General features: G+C 50.5%; 1 protein-coding gene across 2 annotated transcripts in view; it reads left to right on the forward strand.

Moving 5' to 3' along the window:
• Window positions 1-21,614, forward strand: part of VPS8 (VPS8 subunit of CORVET complex) — a 74,429-nt gene extending 52,815 nt beyond the window's left edge. For both annotated transcript variants that reach the window (XM_068421110.1, XM_068421111.1), the window contains exons 40-45: window positions 49-131; window positions 6,159-6,239; window positions 7,629-7,798; window positions 8,451-8,619; window positions 20,119-20,199; window positions 20,885-21,614. In XM_068421110.1, coding sequence (XP_068277211.1) covers window positions 49-131; window positions 6,159-6,239; window positions 7,629-7,798; window positions 8,451-8,619; window positions 20,119-20,199; window positions 20,885-21,034 — 734 coding nt within the window. In that variant the 3' untranslated portion in view covers window positions 21,035-21,614. The remainder of the gene's footprint in view (window positions 1-48; window positions 132-6,158; window positions 6,240-7,628; window positions 7,799-8,450; window positions 8,620-20,118; window positions 20,200-20,884) is intronic.
• The last annotated feature ends 1,169 nt before the right edge of the window (window positions 21,615-22,783 follow it).

The following is a 22,783-nucleotide window of genomic DNA, read 5'->3' on the forward strand; positions in this document are numbered from 1 at the left end:
CCTTGAATCCTAATGAACTGCTGGTGGCTTTTGTGTTTGATCTTTCAGCTTTGAAGAGTTTGACAATGCAAGTGCTGAACAACATGGCTGCGTTTATCGCTCTTCCGTCAATCCTGCAGAGGATTCTACAGGTGAGTTTCTGAAGAGAAGCAGCTTTTACCAAGCTGTGCCAATTTCCAGGTCGTTAAAGATCAGATTAGCTAATTGTCTGGTTCAGAGTATTTCAGTAGAAGTTCAGTTGGTGAGATGTAAGTTGGAAAAGCTGATAGAATGACCCGGGAGACTTGATGGTCTGAGGAGACATGTGGGAGCACATATACCTGTTAGAAGATAATTGAGGTAATTTCTGCAAACCAAATAAAATATTATCTCAAAGGCTGCTATCACTTTGAACTGAAACTTCACAGTTTTAGGGGCAAAGCCACTATAAATTTCTCAAAACTTGGAACTAAATGTGTTGAAATCCATTTAGCTAAGGCTCAGGGATGGACAGTTGTGAAAACACTCCAGCAAAGTTTGTAGGCGTTGGAGAAAGGGATCATGGCTGGGCCATTTGGATTGACTGTGTTATTTGAGAGATGTTTGTTAGCAAGCAGCAAATGTCTTATAGAAGAGCTGATTTTAAAATGGGCTCTTGGGTTGAGTGATGCCAAGCGGATATGATGTGTTAACTTGCAAGACAGACAAAAGATGAGGTTGGGATTTAATAGCAAACTTTGAGAGATGCAGAAAATGAATTAGAGAAATCGTCTGCGTTGTGGAGTGGAATGATTGAAGGGTTGAGAAAGTGTTGAATTACTCTGCAGGGTTTCTGTTCCAGATGAGAGAAGAAAATGTGGAAAAGGGCTTACAGGCTTCACAGGGTGAACACACACCTCTAGCAACCTGTTCGTTTGATCTTAATATTATGCACAATCTTGGATTTGGGGAAAAATCATAATTAAAGACAGTGAAAGATGTTGTAAAAGAGTGGCTAGAAAGTGTGATCAAATGAAATGTGGTTTTATCAAAGGCAGAAAGTGTCGAGCAAACTTAATAGGTCTTCAATAACTTATTTTGCCTAGTTTTCACGGGGTGTTAGATACAGTTTCCTATTGGGGTTTGTTTGATGTTTAATGCAGGCAGGAAATGAAGCTGTGAATGAATAAGTGGGGTGGTTGACAGAGAGGCTTTCATGGGTTGTGTTTGGAGTCCCCGGAATGGGTAAGAGGCAAACCAGTGACCACTGTGAAGCTAAGACAGCCGGGAGGTGTTATGGTGGGGAGGAAGATCCTGTTCTCCCTTGGGATGAACAGAAATTCTTATTTGTGATCTTCAAATATTTCATCCCATTGCTGTTCTTGCAGAGTGGCTCTTGGAGCAGAAATAGAAAAACCCTTTTCTAGAGGCTGGCGTTCATGTCCTGGAGGCAACAGATGAGGGAAGTGTATTAGCTGTGTGGTGAAGTGGATGGTGTGATGGCACTAGTGCAAGGATAATGGGATGCTGATGGTGCCTCAGGTGAAGTACTTTTCCTAGGGACAGAAATGTGCAAGGCATTATTTAAAGCAGTGTGTGCAACTCTGGTCACTGGGTTTGGAGGCAGGGGGAAATTGCTCCTGCTCATTCCATTTCTCTGGTCAGCCTTACAAATTCAGTCTGACAAAAGAGAGATTTAAAAAGGCAGATGTTTTTGTGCAACTAGAGCAAACAAAGGGGGAGAGATGATGGTTTCTTAAAATGCATTCAGAGAGAAGGGCTGAATTCCAGGTAAAGGACATAGTATCAGAACTTCATAAAATAGGAGTAGTAATTGGTACCTTGTAGCTCAGAAAGAGTTGTAGGGAAAATAGTGTCGTAAAACTCATTAGAAGTTCCTATGGAAGGTGGTATTTATTTACCTAAATAATAAATAAGTTGACTTTGCCTCTTAACACTCATTCTTTTATAGATTTCATTCACTCACTCGCACTCACGTCTTTGCAAACACCTAAGATGTATGGGACTGAGTGATCTGACCTGGATCATCTGTGGGTGGTAGAGAGGGTGTCAGACCCTCCCTGCATCTCTGGGGTTCCCAAAGCTGTGTCTTTGCTCTTGGAGGCCATGTAAGATTCTAAACCCTGATGCCAAACCGTTCCATCTTGGCTCTGAGCAGTATGTAGCACCTCATGTTATTCACGTGCCACTTTTAACCGTGACCATAAGTAAATTCTTAAACCAGCTCTTCTGGGCCCTGGAAAACATACAGCCTTTCCCAAGCCCTCCACGTATTTTTGTGAAACCCAGAATTATAAGCGGTGCTTGTCTGAAAACGCCCTCAAAAGCTGTTCCAACAGAGGTCAAGTCTTGGTGGTAGAGCAGAGATGCAGCTGGGGGATTTTTACAAGGTGGATGATATCAATAAACTGAGGTAGATTATCTTGCCTGAAAAGGAATTAGAGTATTCCAGTTTTAGTGGACTGTTTTTCTTCCTCTTCTGGGCTTAACTGCTTATAGATTATACTTATGCAAATGTTAACTTTGCAACCGAAATGCTTTGCTAAAGGGCACCTTGCAGAGGGCTGTGACCAGACTCCACAGCTTTCACAGAAAATAGGTGTGCTCCTGGCATCTGCCTGTTACAGCATATTGACTCGACTTTATGTCATTGGGGTCATATGAAATAATGATATATTTATGTTCTTGCTCATCCTTAATAATGTTATAAAGTTATTTATTAAATAGGAAGTCTGAAATAACCATATTAGGAGAGATGCTAGAGGAATCCTCTGGAGCATTTAAGAAAAATTCCATGTCGTTAAGGATGTGAATGCTGTCTGGAGAGGGCTGAAAGGTTGAGTGTTAATTCCCTTACAAAGCTGTAATCCTTCATGAATGTTTTATAAGTAGATGCAGCTGATGCCTGCTACAAAATGGAGAACTGGAGAATGCAGAAATTTAAAATCTACCTGTCGAAACCCCTAAGTGGGGAGGGAAGGAAGGAATCTCTGAAATCTGTTACAGAATGGAAGCAGAAAGGTCCAAAAAGCCTTTGCTTGATTTTTTTTCTGTCCCTGCTTAGGGGCCTGCCTGTTTTGTGTGGGTTTTTTTTCCTTTCTAGTCCTGAAGGTCAATGCTGGGGTTAGTTTTACATACAATAGTTGCTCTGTCCCCTTGCAGATGGGACAAGTGAATGCATTTTCTGAGTTCATAGTGCATTTATTAGCACAGTTCTGTGCGTGCTGTTAGCAAAGAACGTGCTGTTTCCTGGAGCTGGGAAGAAATTGGAAATGGAGGAGATGGAAGCGGCTGAAAGGCTGCGTGAGCACCTTGGCTTTGTCTGGATACCTGCCAGCTCTTCCTCGTCTGTTTGTTGGTGTGGCACTGGGCAGTGAGACTGGCTTTGGCTCACGGTGCTGGGCGCTGCCACGTCCCCAGGGAAACACCAACCTGGAAGCTGTAGCTGTGATCTCTTCCTGGCTTGGTGCGACTTTGTTGTTAACGTGCCACCCCGTACAGTCTGTTTGGAGCGTGCGTGAATTCCAAATGGAGACAAATTTTATAAGGTGGAATTAATGAAACATATTCCTCCATAAAAGTAAGTGAATTGGAAGAAAGCATTATAACTTGCTGGAAACATGAAATTACAGCTCTGGATCTCACGTTCAAGGCAGGTAGGCAGCTGCAGGCCAGGCCTTGAGGCACTGTCTTCAGTGGCTGCTGACAGGAAACGTGCAGGAACGTCACCCCTTGCACTTGTCTGCCAGGCTTGGTAGAAGGCTTTGCTACACCACATGGCTCCTCTTTGCAGAAAAGTCCATTCTCTTCCCACCTGCCATTTTTTTAAAAATCATCAAACGTGACTTGGGAAAAACTGAGCAACTCAGACTCATGTTCCTCCTCTGCAAAGCTGTAGGTCGCTTTTTTATTCCTCTCTTTTCATATCTCCTCTTCCTCCTCTATCTCTACCAAGACAAGAAACAAGTTGCTTTGAAAGTCTTTACTTACAGCTTGGAAAGTTTGAGTTACTATATATAAATGTTTTCATCTGTACAGTTTGTGAGTCACCTGTTTGAGTGTCCTTGGCCATACACTTGAGTCCTTTATTTGGTGGATACAAAAATAACTTGCTCTATGTTATGGATCACGTACGTGCTGCGTTGGAAGTCCCGAGTTCCCTGTTGCCCTCCATAATTCATGTGGTGACTCAGTGTAGTGTGCTTTCTATGCTGTTGCTTTTAAATTATGCACGTGGAAAGAAACCGTAGCGTTGTTTGAGGCTGTACTGTTCACCTAGTAAAAGAGTAGCCTCTGTGGCATGTCGAGCTCTTCTGTATGTTCCAAATCTACAGCCGGTTTTGGCTCAAGTGGTGTCACTCAGTGCTGGTTTTATTTAGGCTTGAACATTGGCGTTTCTGCCTGTCACAGTTCCTCTGAAGAGTGGTGGTCAAAAATTGCCCGGGTGTGTTTCCACAGCTGTTTTGGTGATCTCTCTGGGTATCTTGCAGTGTAGTTTTCATGCTACTTCAGTCATCTTTGTCGACTCCTCTTCCTTGCCTTCCCGTTTATGTTACACAAAGACTGGCTGGATCCCAGCTGGTTAACCAACATCTTGCAGGGCATCTTCTTCAGTGAAATATCACTGTGTTGCCTTCTAGTCTGATCTTGCTGCTGCCACAAAGACAAGCAGGAGGAAGTTGTGTTCCTGGCACATGCGTGTTGGAAGTGGTGCCGTGTTGCATGTTGGTAGGAGACAGGGCACCTCTGCAACTGCATGGAGAGAGATTTCAGGGTCAGTTCTGCCCAGGAGACACTGGTGCTGGTGGCTGCTGGCACCTGGGGCCACTGGGAGCTGTTGACAAACTCTGACCAAGCTGGGTGTTGGGCAGAGGTATTTCCTGGCGTGGTCCTGTGCGCCCATGAGCAGGAGCCTGCAACAGGGCCCAGCAGGAGGGAAGGGCATTGCGGATGCCTCTCTCCTCTTCCAGTGCTTTGCCCATCTCTGCCTGTTTGAGAGGCTGTGTGCTCTCATGGAGAGCAGCTCCCAGAGGGCTCCTTGCTCAGCTCGCCCCGGAACAGGGAGATGCATCCTAGACCAGGGTTCCTGTCCTGCCCTGAGCAATGCTTCAGAGGGTGCTGGGGTGGCTGTGGAGAACGGGATGTTTGGTTTGGAGCAGGCCTAAGGAAGGTGCTTGATCATAGAATCGTTTTGGTTGGAAAGGATCTTTAAGATCATCAAGTCCACCCGTTAACCCAGCACTGCCAAGCCCACCCACCACTAACCCATGTCCCTCAGCACCACATCTACACGGCTTTTAAATCCCTCCAGGGATGGGGACTCCACCACTGCCCTGGGCAGCCTGTGCCAGTGCTTGATAACCCTTTCCGTGAAGAAATTTTTCCTGATATTGAATAGAGATGCAGCAGGGCAGTGACTTAAAATGTCACCGAAATTGGGAATAAACCCTTCACTTGTGCTGCTGGGACATGGAAATAAAGCTGCTCAGGGCACATGGAAATCATCCCTGCAGCAACAGAAGAGCCCCAGGCCCCTGTTCCCTGGATGATGTTCTGTCACCTGGGATGTGGGACCAGGACTGCCCAGGATTCCTGCACGCTGCTGTGCAGCTGCACAGCCCACCGGGTCTGTGCTCTTTCAGCCTGCGGTCAGGGGGTGCTGAACGAGCTTGGGGGTGACCTGTGGGCACACAGAGACTCGGGGGCAAATTACCCTCTGCCCCAGGCAAGGCTGCGCTGGCACGTGGAGCCCGGAGCCCCTCAGGCAGCGCGGGAGCTCGCTGGCCAGCAGACACCTGGAGCAGGCGGTGTCAAGCGGCAGCACAGACGGAGCCGATACCCCCTGTGTTACTGCAGGGTGTTTTCTGCTGTTTCTTTGATGTTCCTCCAATGCATTCTCCAGTCAGCTCGTGCATCTCCTGGAGGAAGTTTCCAGGGTCATGTCTGAAGTCTTTTGACCCAAGTGCAGTAATTGGTATTGATGTTGTCACCTACTCAGTTTTGCTAATTACCAGTTGTCCCATCAATACCTAGGATTATTCTGCTGTCCTTGAGCTTGCACAGAACCTTTAAATCTGGAGTCATAACTTCAGTTTGAGATGCTAATCTGGAGGGGAAAAAAAAAAGCCAGAGTGGTCATATCCTGTGATTCAACTGCAGCTTTTCATTTCTTCACACAGGATCCAGTTTATGGAAAAGGGAAACTTGGAGAAATTCAAGGACTTGTCCTGGGGATGCTGGACACTTTTAACTACGAACAAGTAAGTGCATGCATTTCTGTCCTCTCCACTGCTGTATACAGGGATTACTTTTAGCTCTCTAGCCTGCTGCTCTCATTTGCCATTTTTCTCTGCAGGGCAAAGCAAATGGACATGGAAGGGATTTATGTTTGTGTGACTGGGGAAGGGGAATGAGTTTGCATTGCTCATAGAGCGATTGCAAGTGACTGGACTGACAGGTACATGGTGAACACCTCTGTAGTTCAGTTCTATGTTAAATGTACTGGAAGGATAAACATCTGCTTTGTCTCCAGCTCATCCTGCAGTTAGGGATTCAAAGGCACAAAAACAACATGTTTTGTCTTTTTACGCGGTTTTAAATAAGAGCTTTTTAAATTAGGCTGTTTTGGCACCTCCCGATGGTAAGGCTGCGCTTCCTTTGTCACCTGGTGAGACCTCCCCTTTATCTCCCTCCTGCCTTTCTCTGTCCAGTCTCAAATCCTGGGCAGTCTCCGAACTTCAACAGTTCTCTGAAACTCCTTTTCCCCAGAACAGCACGACTAGCCTTCCTCCAAACTCACCCTCCCTCGTTCTGCCTATGGCACTACTGCCCTAGCTACTGCTCAGCATCCAGTTTAAAAATAAATGGGAAACAGCTTTACTGGAGACGGCTGAACATGAAGAGCCATTATCTCTCTTTGGGTTCTTGGGAAGGGTCTGCTCTGAGCAGCGCATGTCATTGCCTGGCAGTCGTCTGGTACAGGCTGCGTGTCACATCTGGACTGGGCCAGATGTGAACCACTGGTGCAACCTCTGCAGCCTTTTGTGAGTTGCTGCTACAGAGCATCGATAGCTCACAGACCAGAGCACCTGTGCCTCATACCTGCCGTTACTGAAAGAAGCACTAACTGCTAAAAACTATGGGGATTTTGCTTTTGGCTCTTCAGGAATGGACATCTCAGCTGGGAAGAACTAGCAGATGAGTAGTTCAGCTTTTTTTTTTTTTCCTTTGTATTTTAATTGTGATGGTGCATTTGGGCTTTGATTTTTATCAGCACACTTCTACTAAAATGGAGGATGTAAGCAGTAGTTTACCAGATAGAGGAGGGGGGAGGAAAAATAGGAGGGTCTGGTATGGAAGATGACAAAAGGAGCCTACCATGTCTCTTTTAATGCTCTTTGACAAAAATCAATAAAGCACTAATCTATTTAAGAGGGGAAAGGTATTGCCTCCATTAACATGTGATAAAAGGGTAAGTATTTTGAGGGCAGTGGCTAGAAAACATGATAAAGAGAAGCAATTTTGTTGGGTTGGTTTTGCTCTTAGTAATCTGCTAAGCTGCTTGTTGTGAAGAGTTGATCAGGATGGAGTTTGTGCAGCCTGGAGATGACAAAATGACCTGGTTATTCTGTGTATTGTCTTCCACACAGACCCTTCTAGAGACAACCACAAATCTTTTAAACCATGATCTCCACTGGTCCCTGTGTAACCTAAGAGCTTCTGTCACTAGAGGGCTTACCCCAAAGCAGGATTACTGCTGCATTTGTCTACAGCAGTACAAAAGGAGGCAAGAAACTGCTGATGAAATCATTGTTTTCAGGTAAAGTTAAGAGTCACAGCTGTGATTATGTTAGTAGTTTTGAAAGAAAAGAAAGAAAAAGAGAGTGCTGCTGGTCTCTGACTTACACAAGTAATCATATGTATTCCTGGGGACGTGTCCCTGCTCCCTTGCACTGTGAATGGGCTGGCTGATCAGAGCCAGCCTTCTTTGCATGCAGCCAGCTCGCTCTCAGCTGCAAATTGCCTTACAGTTCAGTGCGAGCTGTTCAGGAAGCTGTCAGTGTATCTGTCATCTCGCCCAGCGATGCAGTCTGTGCAATTGCAGCACCCTGGCTTTATTTGCCTATATTTGTACATCTCAGATCTATCACGGCCCTCACGAGGTGCTCTGTTGGCAGCCCTGATTTTCCTGTCTGTGACTTCAGTGGCTGTAAAATAAGCCAAGATCGTTATACCTTAATATTATGATCTGTAACTGTATCTGCAAGTGGGCATCTGCTGTTATTTGTGCAAGTCTAGATGTACTACGGGAGGGTGTGGGGGTACGAAGGGAGGGTGTGCCCTGCTGATGTGTATTTGCAGACGAGCAGCCTTGTTTGCCATGGAGCAGGGATCTCCCCTGCAAGGCGCAGAGCCGTCCGGCTGCGTTACCCGGCTTCCAAGCTCCTAGCAGAGTTCTCTTCTCGTTCCAGCTGTGGCCACTTGTACCATTCGCTGTGCCTGCTGAGTAAAGAGTGTGGGACGGTCACCAAAGGCCTCATGAGGTGGATGTGCTATAAATGCAACTCGAGTAACAAGGGAGGAAAACTGAGCGAGAGCTTCTCAGAGCTCAAAAAACGGAGTGGAGCATCCTTGGCGCAGGTAAGGTTGGTGAGGCGGGTTCTCTGCAAGTAAACCTCAAGCAGCGCTCGAACTTCATCACTTGTTCTCACATCTGTCTTTGCTTCCAGACAAGCCCGTGATCAGTAACTGCCAAACAGTATCTGCAGCGAACGAGTCACGTTTATCAGTGTCATTTTGTTTTGGCGTGGGTATACAGAGCTGTGGAAGGAGGGGAAATGTGTTCATCCAGGTCTGGGAGCTGCTAGCCAGCGTGAGGGGAAGCTGGGTGCTTGCAGCTCATCGCCTGCTAGATGCACCCACTGCTTTGTCTTGTTTGTGAGAGCCTGGCACGGGCCACTGCGGACGGTTCCTTTGAAAACTATTTTTAGGTGTGTGTTGTATAAAACTTGTATTAAAAGCTGGCATGTTCCTTGTGCCTGGATCGTGGAGCCTCCGTTCCACCATCCTAATGGATAGCCTGGTTCTGGGTAGAAGATCTGGAGTTGATTTGACTCGCTAAGTGCTTGCACTGTGTTTTAAGAAGCTTGTGTGTAAGCAAGACCAATGCAGCTGGATTTGGGTGAGAGAACAGCTAATTGTTGTGTATTTATTGTCAGTATTTCCGTGCAAGAAGTTTCACCGTCCACAACTCAAACAGAAGTCCACGCTGCTGTCTTTTCCCTGGCGCGGTACTGTGGACTGTAAGCCAGAATGGCAGGTAGCTGCTTGGGGTGTCTTTTAGGGATATTGTCTTTTAGGGGAGCCGAACTCCGCTGCCCCGTGTTCCAGCAAAGGTGGTCACTGATGAGGGTTTGTTCCTAAATGCCTCATTTGTGCATTTGTCCCCGCGCAGATGCCTGCAAAGCAGCCGCCTTCCGCTTCTGAAACCAAAGTAATTCAATCGTGGAGGACGTTTTTATAGTAGTACTTCAGTTTTCCTCTAGCAGATGATTTCAATTTCTGCCAAATCAGTTCTGATCAAAAGATAGCTAACAGCATTAGTCAACTCCCATCAGCTTCTGTATTAACCAAAACAGCAGCTTCCTGCTCGGAGGGAAGCTTGGGGGAACTCATCTCTGCGGAACGTATGGAGCGCGATGCGATCTGTGCCGTCAGATTGTGTTAGTTTCTTACACGGTGACAGAAAGAAAAGCTTTCCCAGGAGATGGTAAATGGACTGTGGTCCAAACAGTCTGCTTACAAATGCTTGTCACTTTGTGTACCGTCCCGCTACGGTGACGTACGGATACTGGCTCCAAAGTTAGGCAGCCCCGTGCTCTGCCCACTACACCTCTGCTCCCAAGGCAGGGTGCAAATGGGGGTGACGGACCAGGTGTAACTTAAAAAGCTAAAGACAAAATGAAGGACTAAAACTACATTGATCATTAAAGTGCCTGAGATTTTATAGCAGTGCCTTACAACTTGGTATCACTGGATTTCTCCTGGGCTAGTTGGTCAGAGAACCCTGCGTCTCCCCTTTAATACCAGTCTGGGCATAGCCCGGAGCAGGATGAAGCAGAAAATGCTCCACATGCCTTGGGAGTGATCGGGGCAGGGAGGGGAAGATGCTTCCCTTTAGGTAACTGCTCCGTCTGTGCAAGTGAGGGGCTGGCTGGGACTCAGTCTCCCACAGCATCTCCGGGAGAAACTGGCTGCTCGTGGCTTGGATGGGCGTACGCTTCGCTGGGTACAAAACTGGCTGGATGGCCGGGCCCAAAGAGCTGTGGGGAATGGAGTTCAATCCAGCTGGTGGCCAGTCACCAGTGGTGTTCCCCAGGGCTCAGTGTTGGGGCCAGTTCTGTTCAATGTCTTTATGAATGGTCTGGACGAGGGGATCGAGCGCACCCTCAGCCAGTTCACAGATGACACCAGGTTGGGTGGGAGTCTTGATCTGCTGGATGATTAGAGGACAGAAGCATCTTCCTTATGAGGAGCGGCCGAAGGACCTGGGGGTGTGTAGCCTGGAGAAAAGGAGGCTGAGGGGAGACCTTATCGCTCTCTACAACTGCCTGAAAGGAGGGTGTAGTGAGGTGGGGGTCAGTCTCTTCTCCCAGGTAACATGTGACAGGATGAGAGGAAATGGTCTCAAGTTGTGCCACGGGAGGTTTAGATTGGATATCAGGGAAAATTTCTTCCCCGAAAGGGTTGTAAAGCACTGGAACAGGCTGCCCAGGGCACTGGTGGAGTACCCATCCCTGGAGGGATTTAAAAGCCATGTAGATGTGGTGCTGAGGGACATGGGTTAGTGGTGGGCTTGGCAGTGCTGGGTTAATGGTTGGACTTGATGGTCTTAAAGGTCCTTTCCAGCCCAAACGATTCTGTGGTTCAATGATTCAGGGCTTAGAGGGAGGCATGCAGAGACTGGATGGGGAAGCAAAAGGGTTACAGCACAGATCATCTAGTGCTAGCTCAAAAATGTCCCTGCCAGACCATCTGAGATGCTTCCCGGCTATCTCAGTCATGTGCTCTTGGCAGGGCAGCCCATCGCTTCCTGCTCGCACAGCCGGCCCAGCACAGCTTGGCTCCGGCTCCTCGGAGCCCCAGCGCTGCTTCCAGCCCCCCACCTCCTCCTCCTGATGTCCCAGATCCTCTCCAAGTTTGTCGTGTTCCTCATATATTTAAATTATAATATTTAACTGTTGTACTCTCATGTGATTAAACTGTTGCACGGTCAGAGCTTTAAAAAGCTGAATATATTTAGACTTGGCCAAAGAGTGTAAAATCTCTAGTTTCTCCAGGAGGTTTGTTTGCTTAATGATTGTGGTGTTAATTAACCCTGCGAGGTAATGATTCGTGTGGCCAGGTCTGAGTTACGGAACAGGCACAGAGCGGATTTATTTGTTTGTCCCAAGGTTGGTTCAGCCTTTTGGTGGCGCAGTTCTCTGCTGAAGGGCTCCTCCATGTTCCCTCCCAGCTCTGCTGACACCGGGCAGACCCCGAGGTCTGTGCTGGTCACGCTGCTCTTGCTTCCACAGCTGGTGGTTCTGCAAAACAAGGACCAGGAGGTCCCGGAGGGAGGTCACACTAACACAGCTGTGCTTCCCCCCGAGAGCCAGCTCCGAGCCTTCGGGGACATCTTACACATAGATGGGTGGGGAGGGTCTGTCTTTGCAACCACGTTGAAGATCCTGAAGGCTTCTCTTGGCAAAACCTAATGTGTTTGTTTTTTTCCCCATAGTGAAATGTTCAGTTTAGGTATTTCTTTTCTTCGCAAGCTTTGAATTAGGAATAGATTCATCCTGAGAAATGCCACTGAGCATCTGGAGTGCATTTCGTAGTACCAGTTCTACTCTGTTGAAACAAAGACTGTCAGTTTGAGTTTTGCCACGTCGCTGAGATTTCTATGTGAAGCGACAGCCCAACAGACAGGGTTTTCTCTGTCCCTGCTTTGCATGCGTGACTTCTGTAGCAATCACCTTGGAATCAGGGGAGGAGGAGATGCCACAAGCTGGCACTGAACTGTTACCAAAGCTGGTGGTAGCACTTCAAAGGGAGCCTTGCTGTGGGGAGGGCTTGGGACGTTCCGCCCCAGCGAAGGGGTAGAGCAAGAGAAGGGCAAAGGGGCTTTTCCTCTCGTTTTGCTACCAAAAGTTTGTGCTTTCTGTGTTATCCCCTACACCTTGCTGCCTTCCAAGGGTAATCTGTGTCTGAGCTGATCATCTTTCCTGTCCTCCTTACCTCATAGCGTACCAAAAATGAGTGTTAGAAGAAATCAAAGCTTGTGTGTTTGTGGTGGGTTTTTAATCCGATTTAAAACTCGCAGTGCCTTTTTGCACTGTGGTGTTTGAAGTTAACCAAGGCACATTAGGTGAAAGCACAGTAGTTGGGCTTCAGCCTAAACAGCCTCAAGTTGTGCCAGGGGAGGTTATTAGGAAAAATTTCTTCATGGAAAGAGTTATCAAGCACTGGAACAGGCTGCCCAGGGCAGTGGTGGAGTCACCATCCCTGGAGGGATTTAAAAGACGAGTAGATGTGGTGCTGAGGGATGTTGTTTAGGATATTGTTTAGTGGTTGACTTGGCAGTGTTAGGTTAATGGTTGGACTCGATGTTCTTAAAGGTCCTTTCCCCAACCGAGATGATTCTGTGATTCTGTAAATATGGAAGTGAACTAGTCTTAGTTGTTGATGTCCAAAGCTAACTTGCCTTGTCACAGTGAGCTAGTTTGTGGTTTCCATTTACTCTGCCAGTCTGCCCACCCTGAGGATCGGGGAGAGGAACGCAGTCATGGCTCGTGGGCCGTAAGCTCTGCAGAAAACACCATGAACCCCTAAGCTGCCATGCTCTGGTTATCCCGTGTTCGGGAATGTGTGCGGGCTCTGAGGGCACCGTTGTTAGAGCTGTCCAGATGGCAAATATGTTTTATTCAGGAGTTTAATCCTGTCAAGTCGGGCCAGGACACACAGTGAATGTGATCCGCGGTTAAGCTGGTTTGTCACACTCTACCTTGGAGCTCTGCTCCGCAGCCTGCCGCCAGCCTCCCTCTTTGCAACACGGCCTGCATCCAGCGCGGGGCTTCTTGACCGACTTCCACCCTGTATCACCTAACTGAGGCGTATAACCTACCTGAGATGTTAAACGTCCCACTGCAGCATGTCTGCGTGCTTTCTGTTGGGTCAGAATGAAGGTTTAGGACATTTCTTTTCACCAGTACTTATTTTAGAGCCAGACAGATGTTACATGACCTCAGTCAGTCAGGAGACAGTCAATTTTACTATTCTCAGTGTCATGGTGACCATCAGTTATTAGCTTGACTCCCAGCAGTATCAAAATTTTCCAAGGGCTTTATAACTTTGAAAGTACCCAGGCGTGATTTTCTTTTTCCCCCCAAATGACACCAAGCAGATGATTAGCATTTTATACAGTTACAAGATTGACATTAACTGAGAAAATGCCCAGTCCTTTACCTTTGGAGTTGGTTTTGGTGGTAGGTTCCTTAACTTCTTGAACAATGCGTAGGAAATCCACGTGAGGAAGGAACTGGAGACACTTTGTACCGTTGGCTTCTCATCAGCAGAACATCTGTGTTTTAAGATTTCTTGCAATATATTGGAAATAAAAATGATTTAGCTAGAAGAAAAGCCAGTGTGGGAGTCCTTAACTAGCAGCTAGAGGAGGACTGGCACCAAAGCTAAAACTGAAAATAAAATACACATTCAAAAAGACTAATTTCAAAAACATAATTATCCTTTAGCAACTTTTAAATCAAAATTGAGTATGTTCTTGGACTTTTCATGGGTTACTTTGTTTTGTTGGAGTGTTTTTTTGAGAAAACCAGACTGAATTGTCATTGTTACCCCCGGCCTTCATGTATAGCAGTCTGTAGCCTGGCAGAAGTTTCTTCTCACTGCCTACAACCCAAAGTCTTGCGCTCTAGGACCTGTGAGAGGCTAACACAAAGCACGCAGCCGACTTTGAGACTGCCTAAAGCAAAGACCAGTGAGAATCATGTGTGCTCCCATGATCACCTGGGGAAGTGGTGTGTCCTGGGGAAGAGAAAAGATGGCAGAAGTTCCGGGGGTAGTCTTTGCTTTACGGCTCACTTCCAAAGAATTCTTATGGTTTGATGAAAATTTCCTCCCTTTTTTTTCCTCCCTTCGTCCAGCTCTGGGGCCCCCAACATAAGAAGGACATGGAGCTGTTGGAGCGAGTCCAGAGGAGGCCACGGAGATGATCAGAGGGCTGGAGCCCCTCTGCTCTGGAGACAGGCTGAGAGAGCTGGGGCTGTTCAGCCTGGAGAAGAGAAGGCTCCGGGGAGACCTTCTAGCACCTTCCAGTACCTGAAGGGGCTACAGGAAAGCAGGAGAGGGGCTTTTTACAAGGGCATGGAGTGACAGGACGAGGGGGATCGGTTTTAAACTGAAAGAGGGGAGATTGAGATGAGATGTGAGGAAGAAATTCTTTGCTGTGAGGGTGGTGAGACCCTGGCCCAGGTTGCCCAGAGAAGCTGTGGCTGCCCCCTCCCTGGCAGTGTTCAAGGCCAGGTTGGATGGGGCTTGGAGCAACCTGGTCTGGTGGAAGGTGTCCCTGCCTGTGGCAGGGGGGTTGGAACTAGATGGTCTTTAAGGTCCCTTCCAACCCAAACCAGTCTGTGATTCTATGATAGGATTTAATCAAACATGTTGTATCTAGGAGGATCTGTGGCACACTCATTTATATCCCATGACAGATGCTGGGCTGTTGCAACCTGTTGATGTTCCCACAAAGTGCATCAGTCCCCGTTGCCAATAGTTATGTGTAGTTCAGCACAGTCCTTGACGGTCGTATCGCTGCTCTCCAAGGAACCCGCACAGCTCGTTACATACGTCTTCGTTGGGAAATTGCAAACTTTCAGTCTGTCTTTCCAGATCTGCCTTGGAGCACAGGCAGGAAAGAAAGCGCGTGGCTCTCCATCTGCTACGAGAGGCTGCTTTTCCAGCCCTGGCACAGGCTGCAGAGTCAGAGCGCTGCCCTGCCAATAACCTTTGCTCTGGGGCTGCAGAGGGTGAACTTCAGAAATGCGGGTGGCAGATGAGCATCTGTCTCATGTAAATCCCTTAAATGGGAAGCTGCAGTTCCCATGTCCCACCTCCCTCCCCATTCCTGTTACCCTCACATTGCACAATGAAAACAGTGTCTTTTGTTGGTTTATATGTGAATTGAGCATCGACAGGCTTGGGCAGCACCTGAGCTCCCAGGACCAGGAATTGGGTTTTCTGTGAGGTTTGGGGTCATGTTATCAACAACCCTCTGTCAGGAGGGGTCACTAATCCTTCTTGCACCAGGTTAGGATTTCTTCCTTCTTCTACATGTCTTCACCTTCCCTTTCTGCCCCCAAACTCCTGCCACTGAGAGAACACTGCACATCTGGAGTCTCCTGTGGTTGGCTCTTGTGGGATGCTGTGTAACAGCCTCTTAGCTCATGTTCAGGAAATGAATTATTTGCCTTCATGCATGATGCTTCTGTCCTCTTGGGTTCAGGCGCTGAACTGGGGTCAGCCTGAGCACAAGCCTGTTGTGCATCATCTGTAGGTAACGTTTAGGCCGTGTGCTGCCATGCTTCCCTCGAAGCCTGCTCTGTTAGGCATAAATAGCTCAGCTGCTGGGCCACAGTGTGCAGGGAGGATGTGTGTTTCTTGTGTTTATCTAATTAATCCTGAACAGCGTTATTGCTCCTTTGGCTGAAGGCATCAGCAGAAGTCCAGGGGAATATTCCAGCAGTGCCTGGTGTAAGCGCGAGCTGCCAAACAGACCAGCTAGCAGAGGGAGGATGGAGCTACGCCAGTGTGTTTCTAGGTATTTAACACAGACAGTTCCCCTTCCTCCTCTCCCCTCAGTCACTGCGGTGTCTCACCTTGCAGCAGCAGCGAGTCTATTAGGGCACAGATAAGCCTGTCCTCTCGCTTGCCTTGAGTGGGAGGTTTGCTCCTTGAGTTCAGCTGGAAATGAGAGACATCTGCCTTTCCATTGCGCTCCTGGAGAGAGCAGAGGCCAGAGCTGCGTGACGGGTTGCTTCTGCTGTAGCAGCGCCGAGGGAAGGCTGCTCTGCGGCGGCTTCGGGGAGTCTGTGCTTCCGTTGACTCGCAGACAGCAGGTCCTGCTGCTGCCCGCCCCCGTGGTACCCGCTGCCTCCCAACGGGAGCAGGCGGGGCCGGGGGTTTCGCTCCCGTGCGCACTAGCAGAGGTACCTGGTGAAGCTGCGGAGCTGGGTCCTGCAGCAGCACATTGTGCTGCCGTAGCGCAGCTGCGCTGGCTCTGGGACTGGCTCCCAGCAAAGGTTTGCCCACTTGCCGCATTGCCCGCAGTGACTTGCCGGGCTCTGTTTCCACCTCGGCGGTGATCGGCCGGGCTGCGTCTGTCCCGTAGCAGCGGTGCGTCGCTCTGCAGAGGCCTGCAGCAGCACGCTCTTGTTCGACGAGGGATGTCCTGAGGTTTGCTGAGGTTTTGTGACGTTAGTGTCGTTCTAGTGACTTGGGGTCAGAGCAGCTGCCTGCCTTGCTTTCTGCTGGTTGATTTTTCCAAGTCCCTGGGTGTATCGTGAGACCAGCAGGCCCTTATCCTGGGGAAGAGAAGATGATCTACTTAGTTTTACATTAATTGACTCAGCTCTGATTAAAAAACTGAATTTAGGTATGTTTTTGTAAGGCTACTTGAGCCATGGTGAAATAATGTCCAGCTGCAGGGGAGGAATGGCAGAAGGTGGACTTGGTGTCCATCGCCTGTGGACTCAGCTCTGTAGATGAGGGAGGTGGGTGTTGCTTTTGTTCCTAGGAATGCCGAAACCTTCCCCAGGACTTCTGGCCCTGTGTTACGAGCAGTCCCCTGGGGTAATGCACTGCTCTGATGCTCTAATTAATGCAGCAGTATCTTCTGTGGAAGGTGGGGCTCTGCAAGGCAGCGCTTAGGTGGGTCTCTTGGCGTGACTGTTACTGTTGCCTCTGCTCCCAGCCGCTCTATGATCTGCTTTGCTTAGGCACTAGCTGATGATGGCTTTTGGAGCTGTTAAATTAAAGATAATTGCAGGCTTAGGAGGGCTGCGTGGTGACTACCGGAGGGGGGTGGAATGTGCTCAAGCAAAATGTGCAACGGAGAAGAGCGTTATAGTGGTGGGACCTGTGAGAAGTGTACGCCAAAAAGGAACCTTGCTTCTCCTCGCTGGGGTAAATTGCGTCTCTTGGGTTCTGCGTCTGCTCTGAGGCCTTTCCGAAGGGGCGTAAGGATTTGGCTGGAAACGGCTTGGAGGTGTCGAACTGCTCCGTCCCGATCCAGGCACTAACGAGCTGGCCCTGCAGCAGCACCGGAGGCAGGAGCGGGGTGAGCGAGGGAGCCGAGCGGGTTCCGCTGATGCTGGACTCTGAGAGCCTCCCCGTAGCTCTGGAATGAAAACATGCCTTCAGTGACACGGTTCAAAAAAGGGAAAGGCCTGACAGCGGTGGTTTCCATGACAACACAGAGAATCGCCTGCAATATTTCAGCTCATCAGCCTGGAGAACCGTCTGATTGATGGTTCCGTCCGCGGCGGAGAGCGAGCAGGAGAGGGGAGGCCAATTATGGTGCGTTTGCCTTGTCCTTGAATGCCTGTGGCCACGGCGACTGTGGAGGGCAGTTTTTCCTTGCTTTTTGTTGTTTTTTCCCCAAGTGAGAATGACCTGCGTGTCCCTTGGAAGCGCCTGTCCAACCCGCCAGCTGTGGGTACGTGACCCTCGCTGCCACGGGCTCTCCGGTTCATAGCCTGTGCCATGTGTGCAGGGTGATATGGACATCTGGCTCCTCGATTTGGCGATTAGCAAATAGTTATTGACAAGATAAAGAATCTCTTGGAGGAGGAAGAAATGAGTTTGAGCACAGCATAAGCAATCTGCGCTCAGGATGTTCTTCTCAGACTGTTTGATGAACATCTCAAAGGGAAGATCAGGCTTCAGGAGAGTAACAGAACTGTTCAGGCTTCAGGAAACCCCTGGTGGGTTCAGTGCATCTTCCCCCAGAGCACTCGCCAGCTCTGAGCCATCTCTGCGACCTTCACGTGATGGGGGGCCAGGTTCTGCCCTGGCTGCGCTTTGCTCAGAGCTGAGTAGGAAGGGGAGCGTGTGATGGAGGAGCTGCCAGAAGAGAGGGGCAGGTTAAGGTGCTGTGGGAGAGCATGAGAAGACAAACCCGAGGGTCTGGGTAAGGCGTTCCCAGATGAGGGTTTTGCTGAGGTCTGGGCACAGCACAGCTCAGGGCAGGGGGCTGCTGCGGGGAGGGAGCTTGTGTCGCCTGGGGGACCCAAAGCTGGTGCTGGCGCTCAACGTGGAGCCATGCCCAGCTCCCCACAGTGTTCGTGCTTGGGTTTTGTCCACAGAAAGTGTAAGGCAGCTCAATTCAGTTATTTTCATTGCAGAGATGCCAGCAGGTTTCCCTTTTTCCTTGGGTAGTGATTAAAAACCGAGTCAAAGGTGAAGACAGTGTGCTCTGTGGCAAAACGTTGTTCCCTCCGCCCCCAGACCCTCCCCGCTGCAGCCCGCAGCTCGTCCCCCGCTCCGGGCAGGGCTGCTCGGGAGGAGCCATGCCCAGGGGGCCCCCAGCCCTGCTCGGGGCCGGGGGGCAGAGCTGGGGCGCAGACTGCAGCCGCGTGGGCGGCAGCCACGAGCTGTACCTTAAACCTGGGCGGTGGTGTACCCCAGGCTTGGGATAATCATGAGTGTGGTGTGTAGGGGGTTTGCTGTGCCTCGCTGGCGCTTGGGAGGAGCTGACGGCGAGCTCCTCCAGAGCAGCTTGGGAGCAACCTCTGCCTTCCTGGGGCTCAGCCTGAATTCCACGGTCGCGCTCCTTGGAGGCAGCGATCCGAGTTCTTCATGTTGGGCTTGATGCGTTGGCAAAGAGTTTAAAGTCAACGCGACTTCAGTCAGTGCCCCCTGGTAGGGCTGTAGCGTTTGGGGTTAATAGCCCTTGGGAAAGGTATTTTGGGGAAAATATTTGAGAATGAACATTGAATGTTCCCTTAAAAATAGATCCCCCGAGACAGCAGATGCCAGATTGCTGCTCATGAGGGAGGCTGCTCTCCCTGGCTCCCGTTGTAGTTCCTTGATGATGCTTTTGCTTTGGCCTATGAGCAGAAACATTCAAAATAGAAACATTGTCATGTGATAAAATGGAACAAACCTACAAGAATCTGCGATGCTCTGTCGTCTCTCCCTGGGATATCCAAGTGCTGCCTTTTAAAGCAGTTTGTGTGCAGCCTTCCTTGCGTTGATGCTCCTGTTGCAGGCTGTGCTCCCGCCATTTGCAATCCTGTTTGCCCTCACCCGCGGCTCCGGCGCTGCTGGGGTAACACTGACCCTTGCACCCGAGTGTCGGACCCCGCAGACGCTGACACCGCCTCGGGTTTCTCAGGGCACGTGGCTGCCCCTGATGTGCAAGTCCGCTTGCCTCCCCCCGCCTTTTCACCCCTCATCGCCTGGCTTTTAGTCTGTAACATCCTACTAGGGGGAAAAATGGACCTGAGGAGAGATACCATTAGTAGATAATAGTCCTTGGCACAGCAATCATCCCCCGTAACAGCCTGTGCCCGGTGGGAGGCTGCGCGGGGCCGGGGGAGATCATTAGGAGATGAGCAGAGAGGGCTGGGGGAGCTGCTGCTGCCTGGGGAAGAGCCCCGGAGAGGCTGCTCGTCCGCCGAGACCCGTCACTGCGCTTCCAGCTGGCTGCGGGGGAGTCTTCCCATCCCTTTCTCTCTCTCTTTTTCTGCCTCTCCTTTTTCTTTCTTTTTTTTTCCTTCCCCCAGAGGTAACTCAGGACTGTCAGTCTGTCTGCCGTCAGCGACAGACCCCAGCAATAAGTCACTGGGGACACAGGGGTATCTCCGTCCTTTCTGCAACAAGAGGATTTATTTTTTTCCATGACTAAGGTGCACACAGTGGCTTCAAGCCAGAGGAAAGATGGCTAAAAAAGCCCCCCCAAACAGGCTGCGGACCAGCTGCTCCAGGCCCAAGGACACGAGCAGGGATGGATTTCTGTGGATATGAACTTGACAGCGTGTTGTGTGTTGGTTTTGTAACCTTCTCTCTCTCTCTCTTTCTCAGACAAGTTCAGAGTCTCTGTTGGATCCTCAGCAAATCCAAGCTTTTGACCAACTCTGCCGACTCAACCGAGGCACCTCCAGAGTACGTACCGCCTCTTTTCCTTTCGGTTTTACATCGGGGAGGGGTAAAGGCACGTTGTCGAGCCAGATATTAGCACTGGCAGCGTGGGCTTTGGCTTTTCTCCTGGGTTTCGTTTGCTGCTGGCAATTCGCTGCACGTAGAGCTGGCTGTTCCACGTCGCGAGGCAGCCCTGCTGCCTGGCAGAGCCCGGGCAGTTGCTGGCAGGGAAACCATGGCAGTGCCTCTGGCTCTGGGGCTGGGCCTGCAAAGCGTCCCTCGTGGGAGGTTGCTCAGATTCTTTGCACATCACCTCCCCTCCAGACACTGCGTGGCTCCCGCAATCGCAGAGGGTCCCCCTCTCCAGCCCCCTGTGTTGTCCCAAGGACAGCGCAGCCCCCTCTTCTCCCTTGTGTTTTCCTTGTGCCTCCTGCCTGTTTTGGCTACAGTTGTTGGCACTTTCAGCTCTTTCTGGGATTGTTTTTCCATTATGTAACTTTCAAACACCCTAAAGGCACCTGGAAAGTTGTTTAGTTCAGGACTGTTGTCCTGCACTGAGCTCTGTAGGATCACTACGTACCATATATACCCTGTTCTTTACATGTGTTAAGCTTTTTCTGATCGCTGCAGGAACAAGGTGAGCCCCCGTGAGCACTTTGTCTTTCTGTGCCGTGCACAAGTGTGGATCTCTCTGGGTTTTGCCTTGCAGCTCGCTCTCCTGACGGAACTGTCTCGCGGCCACGGCGGTGAAAAGCACGGGCTGCTCAGCGCTGCCCACGGTGACCCCGCCGCCAGCAGCGTCTTCCAGAACGAGAACTTCCAGCTCCACCTGGTCCCGCCGCCGCTGGCTGAAGACTAAGTGCTCCTGCCTCCAGCCACGGCTGGTTTCAGGTCTTGGTGCTGGGAAGCCTTTCCAGCACGACACTGGACTTTCCCCCGCTCCGCTGCCTTCCCCAGAACCCTCTGTGCTGTGCTGAGCCTCGCCGGGCGCTGGTGGGGTTGGAGCAGCAGCTGAGCTCCCAGCTCTGCTGCCGCCTCTCACTAAACCCAGACAGCCGTGGGGCAGCTGGGCTGGAAGCTCTGAACTCTGGGGGTAAAACCGAGCATGCCGAAGCACTGGGCTACCTGCATGGACCCGGAGGCTCACGGCAGCGGCGGGAGCTTTGCCAAGTAACAGGAGCGTGGCCTGCCCTGTGCCCAGAGCCCACGTTCCACGGCGCTATGCTGCTCTGGATGGGTACCGTACTGGAGTTTTAATTGTAGCACCAGTAAAAGCAGTGGTTTTGCCAAGGCCTCATGGCAGCAGGCGCGGGGTGTGAGGGCACAGGACAGGTAAACCTGGAAACGGCTGACGAATGCAGAAACCGATCCGCGTGTGAGCAAACTGACCTGCGCGCGGTGTGTTCCCGTGAACCTCCATTAAAAGGCCCTTGGTTGAAGGTTCCTGGTGAGCTGTGCACACGGGGAGCGGGCGGGAGGGCTGCTGGTCCGGCAGCGCTGCCGGCTGCTGTTTTCTTGGTACGATTGCCACTGAACTCTGGTCGAGAAAGATGCAGCTTGTCACTGCGGGTGGAGCACAAACCTCCCCTCTTGCCTTCTCGTCCCTATGTTTGGGGCGGGGGGAGCGTGTGTGTGTAAAAAGGTGCTGCAGGCCCTTGGGGGCTGCAAGGGGGAGAGGATGGGTGTGATGGGCGCTGATGGTCGGAGAGGTTTGTCACTACTAAGTTCAACCCACTGTTCTGCAGTCCCAGACTGGGCAGTGCCCCTTCCCAGTGCCGCCTTTATCACTCTGCTCCCACAGCTGCAGCCTAAAGCAGTGGTGTTTCTGTGCTGTCACCTCTGGCTTGTGACACACGCTCCACACCCTGCCCTGACAGTGTGTGTTATGGGTCTGGTGATGATTCTCTCGCCTCTTGCCCTGTTCATTTTATCCCTAGCACTTGGGTGTTCTGGGGTACCCTACCCTCAGGGTCCCAGGAGGAACACAGCACCAGGAGTTGCTCTCCACGCACAGAGCCACGGGGCTGGTCTGTGCAGAGCTCACGCTGGATGGCAGAATTCAGGGCAGCGCTGCTGCCTCCAAGGCACACGCACCAGCTGCCTCATAGAGCCCAGGCGGCTGGGGAGCAGTGCCAGCACTGTGCACCCCAGGGCCCCGTGTGCCCAGTGTGCTCGCTCGCTTCCCACCAGCATTAACAACTGGAGCCCCAGACAGATGTTTCCAGCCTGCAGCCCCATGTGAGCCTGGTCAGAGGTAAGTCGGGGGGCTGCAGCCAGCCAAGTGCTGCCAGATGCCAGCCTGGGCTTGCAGCTCTTTTCCCTGCTGTGCTCCCCCCTGACTGGGGCAGCTCTTTCCCAGGTGAGTGCGAACTGGGCTGCGAGGTTGCCCACCAGCCCCAGTACTTACCAGGTGCCCAAACCCAGTGGGGCTGAGCCTGGTGCGCTCCACCGGGTTATTACATGTCTCTGCCTAGCGCTGGGTGCGTGTTTCGGGTGCTGCCATCTGAAGCTGTAACTGACCCTTCCTTTGCTCAAGTATCAGAATGTTTCGCTCTGGTGTGGAAAACACACAGTGAGTTAGGACAAGCAGAAGGTCAGTCGTTGAGTA

This window comes from Nyctibius grandis, chromosome 32 (genome assembly GCF_013368605.1).
Source record: "Nyctibius grandis isolate bNycGra1 chromosome 32, bNycGra1.pri, whole genome shotgun sequence".
NCBI lineage: Eukaryota > Metazoa > Chordata > Aves > Nyctibiiformes > Nyctibiidae > Nyctibius > Nyctibius grandis.